The sequence below is a fragment of the Ailuropoda melanoleuca genome, chromosome 11 (assembly GCF_002007445.2).
Source record: "Ailuropoda melanoleuca isolate Jingjing chromosome 11, ASM200744v2, whole genome shotgun sequence".
NCBI lineage: Eukaryota > Metazoa > Chordata > Mammalia > Carnivora > Ursidae > Ailuropoda > Ailuropoda melanoleuca.
The window spans coordinates 78,854,031-78,874,557 of NC_048228.1; the positions used below are offsets into that span (position 1 = coordinate 78,854,031).

General features: G+C 40.5%; 2 protein-coding genes across 5 annotated transcripts in view; one reads left to right on the top strand and one right to left on the bottom strand.

Moving 5' to 3' along the window:
- The window catches only part of RFC1 (replication factor C subunit 1), an 86,843-nt gene extending 83,454 nt beyond the window's left edge, over nucleotides 1-3,389 (top strand). For both annotated transcript variants that reach the window (XM_011232243.3, XM_034671935.1), the window contains exons 24-25: nucleotides 420-611; nucleotides 1,609-3,389. In XM_011232243.3, the coding sequence (XP_011230545.3) occupies nucleotides 420-611; nucleotides 1,609-1,692 (276 nt within the window). In that variant the 3' untranslated portion in view covers nucleotides 1,693-3,389. The remainder of the gene's footprint in view (nucleotides 1-419; nucleotides 612-1,608) is intronic.
- Nucleotides 3,390-4,143: 754 nt separating this feature from the next.
- WDR19 (WD repeat domain 19) overlaps nucleotides 4,144-20,527 on the bottom strand; it is a 107,000-nt gene continuing 90,616 nt past the window's right edge. For 2 of the 3 annotated variants that reach the window (XM_011232244.3, XM_019805882.2), the window contains exons 32-37: nucleotides 18,204-18,285; nucleotides 16,111-16,261; nucleotides 15,105-15,228; nucleotides 14,250-14,326; nucleotides 13,821-13,945; nucleotides 4,144-4,535 (exon numbers count right to left, since the gene is read on the bottom strand). In XM_011232244.3, coding sequence (XP_011230546.2) covers nucleotides 13,834-13,945; nucleotides 14,250-14,326; nucleotides 15,105-15,228; nucleotides 16,111-16,261; nucleotides 18,204-18,285 — 546 coding nt within the window. In that variant the 3' untranslated portion in view covers nucleotides 4,144-4,535; nucleotides 13,821-13,833. Of the gene's footprint in view, nucleotides 4,536-10,701; nucleotides 11,077-13,820; nucleotides 13,946-14,249; nucleotides 14,327-15,104; nucleotides 15,229-16,110; nucleotides 16,262-18,203; nucleotides 18,286-20,527 lie in introns of those variants that run through there. The other variant, XM_019805883.2, reaches the window with a different exon arrangement.

The window sequence follows — 20,527 nt, forward strand, 5'->3', positions numbered from 1 at the left end:
ACTTAGTATTTTGAATTAACCATTATTATGATAAAAGTAATTTATGTATTTTGTGGTAATTCATGGCCAACTTTATCTTGTACCTTATTGTAAGTCTTTTTGATTTATTGATTCACTATACTTCTTACTTTGTAGAACTGTGGAATGCACTAAATAGGCAAAAATGCTGAGTTAAAGTTCCTTTTTTTGCCTGCCTAATGTTCCCAAATACTAGTTCTTATTTTTGAGTCATGGGCTCAATTAAGGATGTCTTGAAAAATACAGAACTTCTCCATAGAAAAATGTACATAAGTACACTTACATGCATAAATATTTTGCAAAATATTTCAAGGATCTTGCAGGATCTCACAAAACCTTTAGTTTAAAAGTATTGTTTGGCACTTGTATTTTTAACAGCCTCTTTTATTCCTTTCCTCTAGGTGAAAGCAGCCTTCACAAGAACTTACAATAAGGAAGTCCACCTTACTCCATATTCACTTCAGGCGGTGAAGACACCCAGACACAGCACAGGCCCAGCACTGGATTCTGAATACAGTGAAGAGTTAAATGAAGACGACTCTCAATCTGATGAGAAAGACCAGGATTCTATGGAAACTGATGCAATGATCAAGGTAGTATTTTAAGCTACAGACAGGAAATGCCATGATATCCCCTCAGTAGTTTTATCTTTTCTTGTGTACAGCTTACCTTCTGGAATTATTCAGGGCCTGTTTAAGTTTTTATGTTCATCACATTGAGGGTGGATAAGGTGTAGATTTTAGTCTTATAAACAGCTGCTTATAATAGTGGAAGAAGGCAAGAAAATAGGCCATCATATTGATAGTCATATGCTGTGTTAGAAAAAGTACCATTTTTGTTTGGTCATTGGTGTGTGCTTTACCAGAGGCACGTATTTTTACAGTTTAATTAAGAAAAACATTTTCAGGGAAACTGTTTCTCTCTTCTGTAATTTGTTTTGCTATAGCCATTGAATTGCCTATAGAAGTTTCTCAGAATGAAACAGTCTTATCTTGTGCTAGGAAAGATTAAAACCATTTATGGTATCAGCCCACCGTTTATCTTTGGCAAAGGCAAAGGAATCTAGTCTGTGTTCTCTTCTGTCCTTAGTGTGTGTCATTCTTGTCCCTCATTTCTGTTTTGTATGTGCAGGGTAGGGAAAGCGGCCTTCTCCAGTGTAGCTCTCTAGTCTTGTGTAGACATAAGAGGTTGTCTCTCTCTCTCCCCTTCTCAAACTGAACATGTTTAGATCTCTAATCTGAAACTGAAAGAAAAGGAAATTCTTCATTAAAACATTACCGTATGAGTACGTTATCTCCTGCTCATTTTGTCTTTCCTGAATCTACCTATCTCCTAAGTCCAAGAAACTGTATGCCTGGGGAACATATCTTAGTTCTAGATTCTAAATAGCTTTTCGGTAGTTAAAGGCTCCAACTAGCCCAGTTGCTGCTTGAAAATAAGCTCATTAGGTGTAGTGGTAGTTGAAGATGTTTGCAAACTTTCTTCCTGTTAAGTTGCAGGTAAAGATTTGTTTTATTGTAGAAATAGACTTATTTCATTGCCTCATAAATATAGCTATTAACTGTTTTGTCCATTCTTCTCTCCCAACAGAAAAAGACAAAATCTTCAAAGCCTTCAAAATCAGAAAAAGATAAGGAGTCCAGAAAAGGAAAAGGAAAAAGTTCAAAGAAATGAAATGAAACTGTTTTTCACTACTGACAGCCACTTTTTACTCACCCTGTTGACCAGTCTAGCTTGTCTAGATAATGCCTTGTTTTTTCCAAAGGAATCCTATTTTAGCATAATGGGGCAACTCAGTGGTCCCATTATAAATATATGGTGGTACAGCTAGAGGGATGTAACCAGTAGGCTAACATACACCTCTTATAGAGGTTGATAGGACTGCTTGGGTCCTCCACTGTCCCCTGTCAATCTAATTAGATTGTGCTTCAAATTGACTGTATAATCAGAAACTACATGTGGGCTTTGGAGTCAGATTTTAGTAAACGATAATATGCCTGGGAACATTGGTAATAAGGCAACTTTTGTAGGCTTAAGAATTTATCCTAATGGCCTTTATAGGACCGATGCTGATTTTTTTAAAAAGGTAGTTATTATGTGGTGAAATTTTGTAAATAAATCATAATACAAAACAATCACCACCTAGAACTGGTATTCTTTGTATATTGTCAAATATCTTACAAAATGTAAATTACAAAATGTTCCACATGCCATATGTGCAAATTCTTAAGAATGTCATCTTGAACAGTAAAATAAGATGTTGGTAGATTACATTCCTTATTAGTTTGCAAATGATTGGGTAAAACGCTAACTCTTTTCCTCACTAACCAGCTGTGTGAAGCAGAACTTTGGCAGATGGACAGTCAGAACTCTCATTCCCAGCTCGATTACATCTGTGAGTGCCAGCCGTCTCTCTGTTGTGAACAGCATGTCATGGAGAGGCCTCTGTGGTATCACTGCAGGGTACCGGGGGCGGGGGGCTGTAAAAGGATTGCCATATTTTTATTCTTCCAGAGTCTCAACTCACCAGGTTCAAACTAGTAGGGTCTAGTCTGGGTCAGAATCTTAGTCCCACTCTGGCTTAGGACAAAGTGAATGCTGGCTTTTTTTGTTTTGCCTCTGGGAGCTCTGGTTCTGCCCTGTGACTGATTCCACAAACTGTACTGGAATTTTAGGTTGTACCTGTTACTGTACTTGTTGAGTGGCTCTGAGGCTGTGAAAGTAGCCTGGAATTTAGTTGTCTAGCTATTTTGAAATTTTGTCAGTAAATGCTCAGAGTTATGTGCTAAAAGGAGTATAAAATTAGGATACTATTTCCTCCCTTTAAGTAATTGCCAGTCTGGTTTGGGAGGTGAGACATAAAGTTCTTGAGATATTTAAAGTGTATTTACGAGTGTGAAAAATATCTTTCATGTAGACTAAGTTCATCATGGGAATAAAATGTTGCCTTCAGCCTTGCCCTCTCTTTGTTAAAGCCCAGCTTGAAACTTCTGCTTGTGAAGATCTCCTTGATTGACGACTGCCTCACCTCACCAATGGGGTGAGCATGGCTTTCTTTCACATATTCTTTTGTTTCTATTGCTTTTTGATATGAAAGTCATGTCTGCCTACTTGTTTTCTACTCTCCAGGAAAGGGAGTGTAATCTCCTTGCAGCCAGAACAATGAATATGAATTTACTTGTAAATTATGATTTTGTTATTAATTCTAAATGCTCTGTGATCGGCATAAATCAGTGTATAAGATTTTTATAAATAACTTTTAGAATTCGAGATTATAAATATGCTCTTTAAAATAGGAGGACAGCATGGATCTTGTGGAGCTACGTGTGCCACGTGTCTTTGCAGAATAAAACTGCGTACTTCTTTTGAGATCCATTGTGTCTTGGCCATTTTGGAAGCTGTAACAAACTACTGTGCTTTATCCTTCATCCTGTTACGTTTTTGCGGTCCATTACTGCAGCGACATTATTTGGCCTCTTGAAGTTATTAACAAGGAGCACTGTTGTATGTACTGGGAGGATTAGCTTCCTAAATAACTTCTGGTGTAATTATGCTTATTCGTGAATGTTTAAAGCCCGTAACTCCTCAAGTATGATGTGCTTTACTCTTACAGATCCCAAGTGCCTATGCTTTTACTCCTATAACTTTACAATATCCCTCATGATAATGGGAAAACAAGAGGATGATAGGTGGGTTTAATGAGGTTTGTATCACTTAGAAAAGCCAAGGCCTCAGGCCTATTCTTTAGCCAGCCTTTGCGGGAGGAAGATCATAAAAGTTGGAGGCATCATATATGTGGATACTTGGATGCAGTAAAACATTATTGTCACTTGGGTATTACCATGGGCTTGCAGGTACCTTTGTAATACTCAGGATGCTGGTGGCTACTGTAAGACCCTATCATCTGAAACATTCAAAGTTAGGCTATATGACTTATTTCTGCCAGCTGCTCAGACATTGGTGACATTGGCTTTGGATGGCAAGGAAGCCTATACTGATGTAGGAAAAATAGGGGGTGTGTGTGATATGGGGAAGATTCTGAAAAATGTACTTCTTCAGGGGAAGTCAAATGACGTAATTTTGTGAAAGGAATTAATTAACAACTCAGGAGATATGCGCTTATGGTTTAGTTTCATTCTTTCAAATTGATGTTTTTATTCTAAGACTGATTGTGCTAAACTTCTCATTTCAATGTCTGCGCTGCCCAGACTTCACAGTGTTATCTCCTTTTTTCTGCCTCCAAATCCAGGAAAACATTATAAATATCTAATCAACAATTTTATTTTAAAGGAGATATTTCAAAATATAAAAGTTATCAAAAAGTTGGATATTTACAGTTACATCATAGGCTACTATTAACAGTGAAGTGCACAGAATATGTAAGACTTTGAAGAGGAACTCTATGAAGTATAATAAACAGCTATATGTCGTCACTGTTTTGCCATTCTACATGTCTGTGACCTGGAGAGTCGTCTTTTTCTGTATCCAGAAACCACCAGGGGTAGAAACTTGGCCTCCTGTGGAAAAATGATATCTTTTCAGGAACATTATCTCTAGAAAAGACAAACCCACGTCTTTAGAAGTGTTTCCAGTAACTGGCATGCAGTAATAAAGCCAAGCTATACTAAAGTTTTTGCTCATTTCTGGAATGTGGATCAGGATGACTATTCAAGTTAGAAACCTCCGGTCTATAAGCAGTATTGAGTTTAAATCTTGGCTTTGACTGAAGTGTACAGGCAAACTGTTATTATAAAGTGAGGGTGATGATAATAGCCACTTTACTGGGAAGAATGGGAAAATGAAGGTAAGTGCTCAGCAATCTGTGAAGATTTTCCTGAAACTAAACGGTCATTAATGGTTCCTTGTCTAAAAGGAGTCAGTGAACAGTAGCCTCAACCAATATTCATTGTACAATAAGACATTCATAGTGACTTTCTCAAAAGGTGGTGCATAATCAAAACATACTGAAGCATGTCTGCAAGTATATATGAACCATGGGGCTAAGCCTCCGCTTTTATGCAGAGATGGTGTTGGGAGAGAGTCTATGTAGGATTATTAAAAACATAAGCAAGATCCTCCTTTGGCAGAATTGCAGATTATCCTCCTGCAGATAACAGTTACAAACTCGGGACAGAATAAAACCAACTCTTCAAAGGCATTGGAAGAGCAACCAAAAGCTGGTAGAAATTGGAAAGGTGTCAACTCTTGAAAGAAGAGAAGTCCAGTGGGTAAGATTCATCATCATATGTGTTTACACCTGAGGTTAAGTCCATGAGGACAGTGAAGTCATAGTCTTACTAGCTCAGAGAGTCAGACAATAGAGTTTGGGCCTGCCAGAATTACTGAAATATGAGAGATAATATCCTGAAAAGGGCATTGCCCCCCCAATCTGCATATAAACTCCGTGTAAACCCTTGAACTTCACAGGCTTGGAAGAGACGTTTATGCTGGACTAGAAGAAGCACAGTTCCACGTTGTAGGGAATGCTGTGTGTTAGAAAACTGAGGGCTGCTTCTAGGATCTGAGGGCCTTGGTACTCTTACGGTAAAGAATGGAGTTCCACCAACAAACAGGCTGGACAAGCGTCTCACATTAGATTGCAGCTCCAGCCAGCCGCAGCCTTACGAGACCCTGAACAGAAGGCTCTGCTAAGCCATGCATGTACTACTGATCCACAGAAATTGTAAGATAGGTTCTGGTTCAAGATGGCAATGTAGGAAGGTCCTGAACTACCTCTTCCCATGGACACAGTGCATCTACAGCTACATATGGAACAAGTCCCTTTGAAAGAGATCCAGAAGCTAGCTGAGCAACTCCTGCACATCAGGTGAGCAAGGAAAAAAAAACCCCACATCCGAATGGGTAGGAGAGGGTGAGAAAATCTTGCCATAAACCCCACCGCCAGCATGATGACACCCAACAGGAGGGAACTAAACAACTACCTTCTCCCTAAGAAGTGAAGGATTTGGACCCCACATCTGGTGCCCTTTTAAGACTTCCACCTGAGAGATGGGCCTCCAAAACCTCTACCTTTAAAAGGCAACGGGCCTCCTATCCATGAGAACTAAAAGGTTGTGGCAAACTAAAAAACAGTTCAAAATGAGATCACGGGGACCCACTGTGGCTAATCCCCCAGGGCCCAGCTCAGAGGCAGCAGACTGAAATATACCCAGTCTGTGAAAAAGGCCCATTATCTTAAAAGCTTTGGCCTGAGGGGCAGGCTTCTAACTTAACACATACTTAGGGGCCAACTGCAACTCTGCTGAGACTGCAGAGGCTGGCAGGCACCATCTTTGTGTTTTCTCTCTGCCTTGTCCCAGGTGGCCAGTATCTCTCAGAAAGGAGGTTGTGTACAAGTCTGGCACTCCAGTTCTTGCTGCCACCCCAGGGACACCCCTTAATCACCTAGCTCTGGTGGCCAGCAGAGCTTTACGTTTGCAAATCCCAGATGGACTGTCACAAACAGAAACCGTTCGGAACGGAAGAACCAGGACAGTGCTCATTAGGCTTATTTCCTACATGCGGCCACTCCTTAAACACTGGAGAGGTGACTGTTTTAGCTAATGTGTAGAAACCAACAGAGAGTCGAAGATGAGGAAACAGAGGAATATGTTCCAACCAAAAACAAAAACAAACAAAAAAAAGGTAAGACCTCATTAAAAGAAACTTAACAAAATGGAGATAAGTGATTTATGTGATAGAGTTTACAGTAATGGTCATAGAAACAATTCATGAGCAAAGTGAAGAAAGTACTAAACAAATCACAGACTAAAGAATACAACTACTGAACTGGAAAATACAAGAAAAGGTTCAATAGCAGACTAAATGAACAGAAAGGATCAATGAACCTGAAGACAGGTCCATGGAACTAATCTAATCACAGCAAAAAGATAAAAGCATGAAAAAACTGCTTACAGCTTAAGGGATTTATGGGATAACAATAATATTCCCATATAAGCATCCTAAAAGAGATGAGAAAGAGTCTGAAAATTTCCCGAACTTGGGGAAGGAAACAGACATCCAGATCCAGGAAACCCAGAGTTCCAAACAAGATGAACCCAAAGAGACCCACACCAAGACACATTATAATTAAATTGCCAAAAGCTAAAGGAGAGAAGCAACTTGTTACATACAAGGGAACCCCCATAAGACCATCATCAGCAACTTTTTCAGTAGAAACCTTTGAGACGACTAGAAGACAGTGGCATGATACATTCAAATGGCTGAAAGAAAAGAAATGCGAACGAAGAATATTCTGCCTGGCAGTGTTGTCCTTCAGAATTGAAAGAGTTTTCCAGACGAGGAGCCTAAAGGAGGTCATCACCACTAGACCAGCCTTACGGAAAATGGTAAAGGTGCTTCTTCAAGCTGAAAGTGCTGGCTAATAAGAGGAAAACATATGAAAGTATAAATCTGAATGCTTAAAGGTTCATATGTAAATTCAGAATAATCTTGTGGTGGGTTAATCACTTAAGTAGTAAAAATGACAATAATTTAACAGACACCCAAGTACACGGACACCCAAGATGCAAAGATGCAAACTATGACATCAAAAATAGAATGGGGGGTAAAAATGTAGAGCCTCAGAACTTGTTAACAACTTAAAATAGGTTTAATGTAAGCCTCATGGTATCCATAAAACAAAAATCTACAGTAGATACACGAAAGAGAAAAGGAATCTAAGCATACCACTACAGAAAATTATTAAATCATAAAGAGAGCAAGAGAAGAAGAAAAAGAACAATGGACTTACTGCCATTTTTATTGTTTTCTGGCTATTTTGTAAGTCCATATCTGTCAATGATTTAAGTGCAAATAGACTAAATCCTCTGATCAAGAGTGGCTGAATGGATTAAAAAAAACAATATCCATCTATCGTGCTGCTGACAGACTCATTTTTAAGGATATGGACTGAAAGTGAAGGAATGGAAAAAGATATTCCAGGCTAATGGAAGTCAAAAGAAAGCTGGAATAACTTTACTTATATCAGACAAAAAAGATTTTAAAACAAAGACTGTAATAAGAGACAAGGTCATTATACAATGATAAAAAGGTCAACACAAAAGTGGGTATAATATTTGTAAGTATGCACCCAGCACAGGAGCATCTAAAGATAAAATGCAAAAATTAACAGGTCTAAAGGGAGAAATAGCAATATAAGGGTAAGGGACAGAGGATAAATCATCCAGATAGGAAATCAATATAAGGAAACACTGCACTTAATAGACATTTACAGAGCATTCCATCCAGAAGCACAGTCTTAAGCACACGTGAAACATTCTCCAGGACAGATCATAGGTTAGGCTACGAAAAGTCAATAAATTTAAGAGGACTGAGCATCTTTCCTAACCACAATGGTATGGAACTAGAAGTCACTTATAAAAAGAAAACTGGAAAATTAAAAAGTACATGGAGCTTCGACAACATGCTATGGAACAACCAATGAGTCAGAGAAGAAATCAAAAGAAAAAAATACCTTGAAACAAATGGAAAGACAATATACCAAAACTTAAGGGATGCAGAAAAAGCAGTTCTAAGAGGGAAGCTCATAGCTATTAATGCCTACATCAAGAAACAAACAAGATCTCAAGTTAAACATACCTAACTCTTCACCTCAAGGAACTAGAAAGAGAAGAACAAGCTAAGCCTAAAGTTAATAGAAGGAAGAAAATATAACAAAGCAAAATAAAGGAAAGAGAATAAAAAAGCAATAAAACTAACTGCTGGTTAAGGAAAATAAACCTTGAGCTAGACTCACCAAGAGAAAGAACTCAAACAGAAATGAAAGAGGAGATATAACACAAATATAAAAGATCATAAAAGACTATGACCTACTACATACCAACAAATGAAACAACTTAGAAAAGAAAATGGAATATTCCTAGAAACATACAACCTTACAAGACTGAATCATCAAGAAACAGAAAATCTGAACAGACCAATTACTAGCAAGGAGACTGAATCTGTAATAAAAAAAAAAAACCTCCCAGCAAACAAAATTCTAAGACCAGATGGCTTCACTGGTGAATTCTACGAACATTTAAAGCATTCATACCAGTCCTTCTCAAACTCTTCCAAAAAATAGAATAGGAGAGAACACTTCCAAACTCATTTTGTGTGCCAGCATTAATTGGCTACCAAAACCAGAAAAGGATACCACAATAAAGAAAATTATAGGCCAATATCCCTGATGAACATAGATGCATATCTGTTAGCAATCTGGATTCAACAGTATGTCAAAATGATCATACACCATGATGAACTGGAATTCATTCCAGGGATGCAAGGCAGCATCCACAGACCATCAGTGTGATACACTACATTAAGAAAATGAAGAATAAAAATCATATGATCATCTCAGTAGATACAGAAAAAGCATTTTAACAGTATTCAACATCCACTGATGATAAAAACTTCACCAAAATGGGTATAGAGGGAACATACCTCAACATAATAAAGGGCATATAGGACAATCCCACAGCTGTCATCCTCTCCTCAATGGTTAAAAGCTTTAAAGCTTTTCCTTTAGGATCAGAAAGAAGATAAGGATGCCTACTCTTGCCACTTTTAATTAAACATAGTACTTAAGTCCTAGCCAGAGCAGTTAGGCAAGAAAAATAAAAGGCATCCAAATTGGAAAGGAATAAGTTAAAGTGTCACTGTTTGCAGATGACATGGTATAATGTAGAAAACCCTAAAGACCACTAAAAAACTGTTAAGAGTCTAATAAATGAATTCAGTGAAGTCACAGGATATAAAATCAATGTACAAAAACCTGCTGCATTTCTATACACTAATAATGAACTATCAGAGATTAAGAAAAAAATCTCACTTAAATTGCATAAAAAAGAATGAAATACTTATGTGTAAATTTAACCAAGGAGGTGAAAGACCTGTACGGTGAAAACTGTAAGACGCTGGTGAAAGAAATTAAAGACAAAAAAATAGAAAGATACTTTGTGCTCACAGATTGGAAGAATTAAAACTGTAACAGTGTCCATCTGAAATGTACAAAACAATCTACAGATTCAATGCAGTTTCTATCAGTTTCCAATGATATTTTTCACAAAAATAGAATAAATAATCCTAATGTTTGTATGAAACCACAAAAGATCCTGAGTAGCTAAAGCAATCTTGAGAAAGGAACACAACTGGAGGCACGTTTCCTGAAACTATATTACACAGCTATAGTAATCAAAACAGTATGGTATTGGCATAAAAACAGTCACAGAGTAGACAGTAGATGTGAAGATCAATGGAACAGAATAGAGAGCTCAGAAGTAAACCTATGTATACCTGGTCAATTGATCTGTGACAAAGGAGCCAAGAATATATAATGGGGAAAGAAGAGTCTCTTTAATAAATGGTGTTGGGAAAACTGGTCACACCATACACAAAAATCACCTCAAAATGGATTAAAAACTTGAACAGAAGACCTGAAAGCATAAAACTCCTAGAAGAAAATATAGGGGGTGATAAGCTCCTTGACATCAGTCTTGGTAATGATTTTTTGGATTCGACACCAAAAGCCAAGGCGGCAAGGCAGCAAAGCAGATATAAACAAGTGAGACTATATGAACTAAAAAAATTCTGTACAGCAAAGGAAACCATCAACAAAATGAAAGGGCAATATATGGATTGAGAGAAAATATTTGCAAATCATAGATCTGATAAAGGGTTAATATAAAGAACTCATACAGTTCAGTAGAAAAAAATCCAATTAAAAATGGGCATAGGATCTGAATAGAAAGTCTTCCAAACAAGAATCACAGATGGTCAACAGGTATATGAAAGGGTGGTGCTTAAACCTCACTGCTTATTAGGGAAATGCAAACTGAAATCACAATGATGTATCACCTCGCACCTGTTCAAATGGCTATTACCAAAATGACAAGAAATCACAAGTGTTGGCAAGGATGTGGAAGAAAGGGAACCCTTGTGCACTGTTGGTGGGGATGCAAACTGGTGCAGCAACAGCAAAAAACAGTATAGCGGTTCCTCAAAAAATTAAAAATAGAATTACCTTGTGGTCTACCTGTTCCACTGTTGGGTTTTTATCTGAAAAACAAAATCACTATCTTGAAAAGATATCTGTACCCCTATGTTCATTTTGGCATTATTTACAATAGCTAAAATAAGGAAACAACCCTAAGTGTCCATCTGCACCGGATAAAGAAATGACACCGGATAAAGAAATGACACCGGATAAAGAAAATGGCATGTGTGTATGCACGCACATATACACAGGACTATTATTCAGCCATAAAAAAAGAAGGAAATACTGCCATTTGCAAGAACATGGATGGACCCTGAGGGAGGGCACTGTGGTAAGTGAAATTAGATAAAGACAGAATATTGTATAGTCTCGATGTGTATAAAGAAAATGGAACTCATGGATACAGAAAACAGTTTGTTGTTGCCAGAGGCCTAGGGTGGGGAGTGGGTGGAACGGATGAAAGTGGTCAAAAAAGGTATAAGGTCATAAGTCTTGGGGGTGTCACCTACCGCATGTTAACTAGTTAACCATATTATATATTTGGAAGTTACTAAGAGATTTAAAGGTTCTCGTTAAAAAAAATTTGTACCTCTGTGTGGTAACGGATGTTAACGTACCATGGTAATCATTTTTGTATATATAACCACTACGTTATACACCTAAAACAACTGATGTCAACTATATATCAATAAAAAAAATGACATATTTAATGTATATTTTTTAAGATGCTAAATTTGTGAATGTTATACAGCAACAGGAAAATGAAACAAATCCCAATCATAATTTGAGCAAGCTTTAAAAATAGAATTTGACAAGCTGATTCTGAAATTTTATAGGGAGCTGGAAAGGTTTAAGAGTAGTCAAGACAATCTTGGAAAAAAATGACAACATTGGGGGATCCACAGTTCCTGACTTTAAGATACACTAGAAAGTCATAGTAACCAAGAAAGTACAGTATTGAAGTAGGGTACAAATATATCAATGGAAAAGAAGAGAGGGTCCAGAAATAGATCAATATTTAAAACATTGATTTTCAACAAAAGCACCCAAGCAATTCAATGGGGAAAGAAAGAACTTTTCAACAAATGGTGTTGGACAACTGGATATCCACTTGGGGCAGGGGGGATCTCAGTCCTCATCTCACAATGTAAACAAAAATAATTTCAAAATGGACTGCAGACCTAGAGAGCTTCTAGAAGAAAACAGAATATGCTTGGGACTTGTTAAATAGGCAAATATTTTTTTAGATACAATAACCATAAAACTTAAAAATGTATAAATTATAACTCATCAAAATCTCATCAAAAGATACCATTAAGGAAAAGAATTGGGAAGCCACGGAAAGAAAATATTTGCAAAATATATCTGGACAGACCTATATCTAGAAAATACAAATAGAAGAAGTTTTACAACTCAATACTAAAAAGACAACACAGTAACAATGGGGAAGAACAGTCTTTTCAGCAAAAGGTACTGGGACATGTACATGGCAAAAGAAGGAAGTTGGAATACCCTAACCTCACACCATCCACAAAAATTAAATGGATCAAAGATGTAAATGTAAGAGCAGCAACTCTAAAACTCTTAGATACGAGTCCAAGAGCACAGGTAACCAAAGGGGGAAAAAAAACCAGAGGGGGGGGAAAGATAAACTGAACTTCATCAAAATAAAAATGTTTACATCAAAGGATACTATCAAGAAAGTAAATTCTTCCACAGAATGGGAGAAGGTATTTGCAAATCATGTATCTGATAAAACACTGGTATCTAGGGTCGTCTTTTAACTATAAAAAGACAAATTACCCAGTTAAAAAATGGGCAAAGGACTTGAGCAGATGTTCTCCAAAGATACACAAATGGCCAACAAGCACATGAAAAGATGCTCCATATCCTTAGTCAGTAGGGAAATGGAAATCAAAACCACAATGAGATACCACTTCACACCTACGAGAATGATTATAAACAAAAAGGCAGACGAGTCTTGAGGATGTGGGGAAACCGGAGCCTTCGTATGATGCTGGTGGGAATGTAAGAGCTTGCAGGTGCTGTGGAAAGCAGTTTGGAGTGTTCAGGGAATTCTACTGCACGCAGACTGAGAGGACTGGCCCATGGACTGGGTGACGGGTGAGGGTGAGAAGAGCCACAGATGATGACTGGGTTTCCACCCTGACAGCTGCTTGAACGGAGCTGCTCCTGACTGAGGCATGTGGTGAGAAAACCTAGAGTCACGTTTTAACCAGGTTAGGGTAGATGCCATGGGAGGGACTGAGCTCCCTGCTTCCCTTTGAAGAGTCTCCTGGATTTGGGGAGGGCTTTTGGCTTCCCAGGTAGACATGACATTTCCCTGCCTCCCTTTGCAGTCTGTGTGGCCACGAGTAAACTCCTGCCAGTGGAATGCAAATGGAAGGGGTGTGTGCAGCTTCGAGTGACAAAAATGAGACTGGGAAAGAAAAAGGGATTTTTCAAATCTGTGGATGCCGGAAGTTTTATAATATATTCTGAACTTCAAAAAACTCCACTGTTACTAGCTGGCTCTAGTTTTAATGGGCTGATTAAAAAGAAGCCCTTGTGATTTGATAAAATACATTGTAGTTGGAATCCTTGATGCTGCTTGGCCAAAAAGCCGTTGTCTCCATGGAGACTCTACAACCTGAATTTTAGCATTTTTAAAGAACATCATCGGTTTAAAAATCTGACAAATTACGTGATGCACAAAAAGGAGTCACTGCCAATACAAACTGTAAAACTCTGTCTACTCCGCAGACCCTTGTGCCCTGGGAAAGTGAGTAGATGGTCTGGGACTTACCTGCACAGGTCACTCACTGCTCCACCTCTGTTCGCAGGTACTGGGTACAGTCTGAGATTTTTTTTAGTTGAGCAAAGTTTAATCTTTCTGAACACATAGGACAGGTGCTTTCCGTGTTTAACATGCTGTTTGGGGAGGGAAAGGCAGAATAAATTAAATATATAATAATCCTTTAGCTTTGGTTTATTCTATTGTGAAAAACAATTCCTGTCTACACCTCCCTAGTACATATTCATCACGCAATTTAAGAATTAGGAATATTCAGTCTCATGTAAGATCCTCTTTAAGGATAATGTTCAAAGATCATAGAAAGTTTGGGTCTTTAGAGCTCTTTAGGAACATGAATAAGGAGACCTCAGAATAAAAGAGTGGCTGAATGAAAGGCCTATTTTTGGGTAAATCTGTGTGACTGAAACAATGCACACTTACATCTTAAATTCTGAGTACAGAGCAGGGAAGTCGCAATGTGGACACACAGTCCAGTCATCCTTCAACATGTGTCGACCCTGGAGACAGTACATTGAGGGGTAAAATAAATCATTTAAAAAATTCCTGCCATTATTCAATTATAATAAACAAATTAAAAACCAGACCTCTAAATTAGGTGAGCCACTGACTAGAAAGAGATGGCATCAAACAGACTGAAGCCAAATTTCATTTATCACATTCGTGTATAAAGAATAGTCTTCAATTTTGTGACATCATTACTTAAATTTACTTCCCTTTAAAATAAAGTTTGGTAGTCTAGTGATAAATAATCCGGTATTTAAAATTTTCTAATAGGAGACGCCTGGGTGGCTCAGAGAGTTGAGCGTCCAGCTCTTGATTTCGGCTCAGATCATGATCTCAGGGTTGTGGATCGAGCCCTGTGAACCCCGAGTCGGCTCCGTGCTCAGGGCGGAGTCTGCCTCTCCCTCTCCTCTGCCCCCCCTCCCCCCACTCTGCATGCACGCTTTCTCGCTCAAATAAAATAAATAAAATCTTAACACTTTTTCTACTAGGTCTTCATATTAAACTTGATAATAAAACCGCCAGTTACTCAGTATGCCAGGTAGTGTGCTAAGGCGTCGCACAGGTTCTGTCATCGGCCTGCGCTTTATCTCAGCGGGCAGGCTTAGCCATGGCTGGTAGCAAGGTAAAGCAAATCGCAGAGCGTTATATAGCCAATAAAGCGGCAGAAAAAGGATTTAAGCCCAGGACCACCTGATTGCCAAGTGTGCTTTCTACACATCAATTATTCAAATGGACTATAAATATATAAAGAAATATATACTATAAACTTACTGTTGCAATGCAATATGGGATGTTATTTTTACATCCAGGACAGAGGAGTTCACACTCTGGGAGAAGAAATTCACAGAACGGGCACGGGGTTGTGGCCTCTTCTGTCTCGGATGTATCGGGTCTCCTGGAAGAGAGAACCCTGTGTCAGGTGCCTGCTTCTTCACAGTCAGGATCTGGGACGGGAGAAGCTCTCATCGGCCCGCGCTCCAGCTCAGGGAGGAGGCAGAGGAGCTGAGTGGTTAAACTAGCATCAGACAGGCCGCATTTGGGGGCTGGAGCTCACAGCACAGTAAATGGCACAAAACATGGGAGGGTCTTGCTCTCTTCTCTCCCTGTGCCACTGATGTCCCTGATGTGGTAAGCTCGCTTCTTCCCCTCTGTTGCTCCCTTCTGGGGACTGCAGTGCTAAAGGCTGGCCAGGGCTGTGCAGCAGAGCTTCCTGTGACAACGGCAGTGTTCTGATTCCGCGCTCTCCAGTGTGGTCCCCGGGAGCCACGTGAAGCTTCTGAGCACTTGAAATATGGACGGTGTGAGGAGTGAAGTTTTAAATTTTATTTAACTTTAATTTTAAATTAAAGAGCCACACGTGGCTAGCAGTTACCATATTAGACCTCACAGCTGTAGAGGAGCCTTATGTGGGGCGAGAATGACCAGCGTCTCTTACGAGCTAGTGCGCAGGCCACACTGAACGGTCAGGGCAGATGTGCTCTGGCATACCGCCCCCCACCCCGACTCTCCACGAGGAGGAAACTTCTGTACAGAGGGCTCGGTCCTTGCTGGCATCGGGACACAGCAGCACCAGCCCTGAACCACGACACCCTGGTTAGGAGTCAAATAAATCCTGACTTTTTCAAGCCATTGTTGGGTTTTCTGCCGCTGGTAGCTGCATACAATCCTAATCGCCACCCCGATCATTCTCTTATTGAGCCCACACAGTAGCCGCCAGAGTCTAAAGACTACATTTGTGGAACGTGAGGAGATAGTAGAACCAGCTGTCCCTGCCTACCTGACCATGGCCTCGATCTTCTTCTTGTATTTGGCATCTATTTTGTTGCGGTACTCGGGCCTCATCAACATGGCTGCGAAGCTGAAAGCAGAGTTCCTCAGGCCTGCGCGGTGACACTCGATCACCGTGGACGTCAGGATTGGTACAATGTCTGCAATACACATGGGAAAGCAGAAAGCCCAGTGCCTCTACTGTCATGACTCCGTCCCCGTTCAAGGGGACAACACGATTGCACCTCTTAAGTTTGCTTTTCCTGGCAAAGAACAAGATAGGACCTGTTTCATGAAGAAGGGGCATGGCAGCAGAGTCACTGTCCTTCCTGTGATCATACTGTGTTTTGCCTCGTAGCACCAGGACCTGCACTCCCTTGATGTCCCCCTTTGCGTGTATCCTCCCAAACCACTCCGAGGCATTTTTGCATTGGACAGGACTGCCCATGAATGGTAAGGGAGATTAGTAATTTTATGCACTGACCTCTCTGCGTGGGTCTGTTTCTTCAGGACAGATACCCAGGAGGTGAATTACCAGATCAAAGAATGTGACTTTAAAAAATGCTCTTAGGGGCGCCTGGGTGGCACAGCGGTTAAGCGCCTGCCTTCGGCTCAGGGGGTGATCCCGGCGTTATGGGATCGAGCCCCACGTCAGGCTCCTCCGCTATGAGCCTGCTTTCCTCTCCCACTCCCCCTGCTTGTGTTCCCTCTCTCGATGGCTGTCTCTATCTCTGTCAAATAAATAAACAAAATCTTAAAAAAAAAAAAAAATGCTCTTAGCACAAATTGCCAAATTGCTTTCTAGAAAGGCCATACCAATGTCCTTTCCCAGGGGCAGTCATGAGAGTGCCTGTTCTACTGTATGTACCCTTTGCCAGCATGGTATACAATTATTGTAAAGTCTTTTTCATGTAACAAAAAAGAATACAGTCATAGAAGAGGGGTTGGTGAATTTTGACCTGTGGGCCAAATCGGGCCCTCTGGTTTTGTATGGCTCACGAGCTAAGAGTGGCCTTTATGTTTTTAAATGGTTGAAAAAAATCAAAAGAAAAATCTTTTGTGACATGTGAAAATTTTATGAGGTTCAAATGTCAGCATCCAAAAAAATAAAGTTCTGTTGGAACACAGCCATGCTCGTTCATTTCCATACAGTTTATGTAAGAACAGTAGCTGTGATGGACTGTTATGATCCATAAAGCCCCAGACGTTTGACATCTGTACCTTTACAGAAAGATTTTGTTGACCTCCGTCACGGAATGTGAGAAAGTCTTTTAGCCAAAGAATGTTATAATGACACGTCGTGAAGAACAACGGGACCCTCTGCAGCGGCAGAGGGCTGTTGTGGTTGCGAGCAGGGTCACACACTAGCTAATAAAATAAATAAAGCTAGCTAACACTGTGGGCTTGGGCAAGTGTCACTTCACTTCTTTTCCCTCCGTTTGCTTCTCTTGTAAAATAGGGAAAATAGTAAGAGTACTCATGGGTGTAATTTTGAGGCTGTTATCCTTAGATCGGCTTGATCTTGGCTGGCATCTGGGAACTTGGACTTTGGGGGAGTTTCTGCCATTTCCAGATCAGAGTGGCTCACTGTGCCTAAACTCTGCACAGTGTGGTTTGTGCTGAACACCTGCTTTCTGGGGGTCTGGAAATGTTCACATGCCAAGCAGGGGGCGCCTACGTGACCAGCCCCCAGTACATCCCCTGGGCACTGAGTCTCGTAAGCACCTCTGGTAGACACCATTTGGATGGGCTGTCACAAACTCACTGCTGGAGGAGTCAAGTGTGTCCTGTGTGACTCCACTGGGAGGGGACTCTTGGAAACTTGCCCCTGTTGTCATCCAGACATCACCCCGTGCGCCTTTTCCCTTTGCCAATTTGGTTTTGCATTCTGCTGAATAAATCTTAGCTTCAGTACTATGTGTTGAGTTGTGTGAGTCCTAGTGAACTTGGGGCTGGTCTTGGGGTCCCATTAGACTACTTCCTGTGGGGGGGGTGAGGATTAAATGAGTTGATCCGTGTAGAGAACAGTGGCCGGCAGAGTCAGTGACTGCAGATCTTACAACGCCACACTTTGGGTGACAGGCCCTTCTCAATAGGACTTACGTGACGGAAACTTGCTGATGTTGTTGGCCACCCGAATAAGCATACGTGCCCCTTTCGAATGATCTCCATTTTTAACGTGAATCTGAAATAAATGACATTTTACTCTTCTTAAGAGATTTTGATTAACTGTAATTCATGCTTTATTCCCCCAAATAATCAACTCATCATGACCCTGAACAGAGTTGTCCCGTGATCCTCACAGCCTTACGTGGCTTCTGGCACTTGGGATTTCTCCTTTATTTCTCCTTCCAGCAGCTGCTGCCTGGCACGCTGGCCTCACTGGCCTTACCCCTCCTCTATGCTCTGCATTTTACTTCACCCCAGACCACGGGACATGAGTTCAAATCCCTGATCCATCTCTTACTGGCCATTTTTGGATGGCTAATAATACCAACTTTGCCAAGTTGTGAGACCCGAAAGCCGAGTCTTTCAGGCAGAAAGAGAGGATGAGTTGTTAAAGGAAGAGGGCAAAGGGGCAGCGGCAGCTGGAAGGCCAGAGACTAGGTGAGTACTGGGTATGAGTGGGGCCTGTGACGCTTAGGATGAGAGGAGGCTTGGAGAGTCAACAGGGCCAGGCCACGATGTTGCTGTAGTATACAGCGAGACGGCAGCCCACAGAGGTGAGGCGGGGGTGGGGGGTGTTGTGAGGTAGGGGTGGGGGTGGAGAGGAGTAGACCGAATAGGAGGTAGAACTGGTGGTACTTGGTGAGAACGTGCAGGGTGAGTTTAGAGTAACTCACAGGCATCCGGTCTAAGCAACTGGATGATAGCATCATCTCCTGAGCACGGCTATGTGATAAATACTAACTGAATCTAAAGAAGGGGTAGGGATCCCCTGCTGCTTGTCCTGCACGGACTTGGCCGCAGACCGCCCACTCCGTCATCCAGACCCAAAGGTCCCAGGCTGTCCCTCAGCCAAAATCCCTGTCCCAGCTCTGGGAGGAAGCATTCACCAAAGCTGTCTTGATAGCTCCTGAAATGTGGATGACTTTCTTCAGTCCTTTGTGTCAAAGATGCCTGTGACATTTTTACATCAGTTTGTTCTCACTTGAAAAGGTTTAACAGTTTCCATTTTGATATCACGAGCAGTTACAAGTCTTGAGAATGTTTGGCGCTTACATGAGTCTAGAACTACAGCAAACGGGGAGAGTCCCAGAGTGGCCTTCGGTGGGAGGGGAAGAGGGCATCTGGCTGATCCTACGTAAGTGACAGGCCAGCTCTTGGGGCCAGAGGAAAAGAAAAAGACTTGAGAACCATCCCTGTGACTTAGGGTGGTAGAAAGCCCTGGTCCTGGAGGGCTGCTTATAGGACTCCCTAACTTTTGCTACCCATCTTCCACCCCCCAAAGCTCCACTTTGCTGGGTTCTGTGCCCCCAGCACATGGGCACCACCACTCACGTCTGCAGTTGAGAGAGACCGCGCTTCTCCTTTTCTACTCCTCTCCACATGAGAAGGGACCCTCCTGCTGCTCTGGAGGGAGATGTACTCTCGAGGGTTGCAAATAGGAATCCTAGCTTTTTTCTTACCATCCGTGTTACAGAACTGTGTGGCCTAATATGGCAGCCCACTAGACACATACGGCTATTTTAATTTTAAAATTACAATTATATAAAATTAAAAATTGAGTTTGTCAGTTGCACTAGATGTGTTTCCGGTGCTCCACAGCCAGGCTAGTGGCTGCCATATGGGGCGGCACAGACACAGGTCACTTACGACACTGTAGAAAGTTCTGGATAGCACTGGTAGAGATCATAATTAGGATCAAAATCACTCATAACATGACTCCTCTATCCTGGGTACCGTCAAAATTAAATAAGCTCCTGTGGACTGGCCTGGAAACCAAATGAGCATTAACATGGGGAGATGTACTTTGATACAATGAAAAGTTGGAAAAAATGTTAAGTTGGAATCTGCCTGTATCTTTACAAAGATATATGTGTAAATATATGTATACTGATATATATTTACACATATACAGCATTTAAGTAAATTGTACATACAAGTATTTGAGGTTTGCATGCTATAGTCTGTTTTTATTAAGAATTACTAATTGAAAAGACAGAATACACAACTGGACATAAACATAATGCTAATGTAAAAAAAAAGTGCACACGTATTTACTATAAAGTATAGAGGATATATACAGCACAATGTTAACAGCTGTTACATCTGGTGATGGACTTAAAGAATAAATTACTTTTTCATTATACTTTTCCACATTTTCTAAATTTTCTCTGTGAATATGTACTATTTTTACATTCAGATGAAAACTAAATAGTATTAAAAATTGTGGAATTGTATAAAATCCAGTATCTTAGAATTTA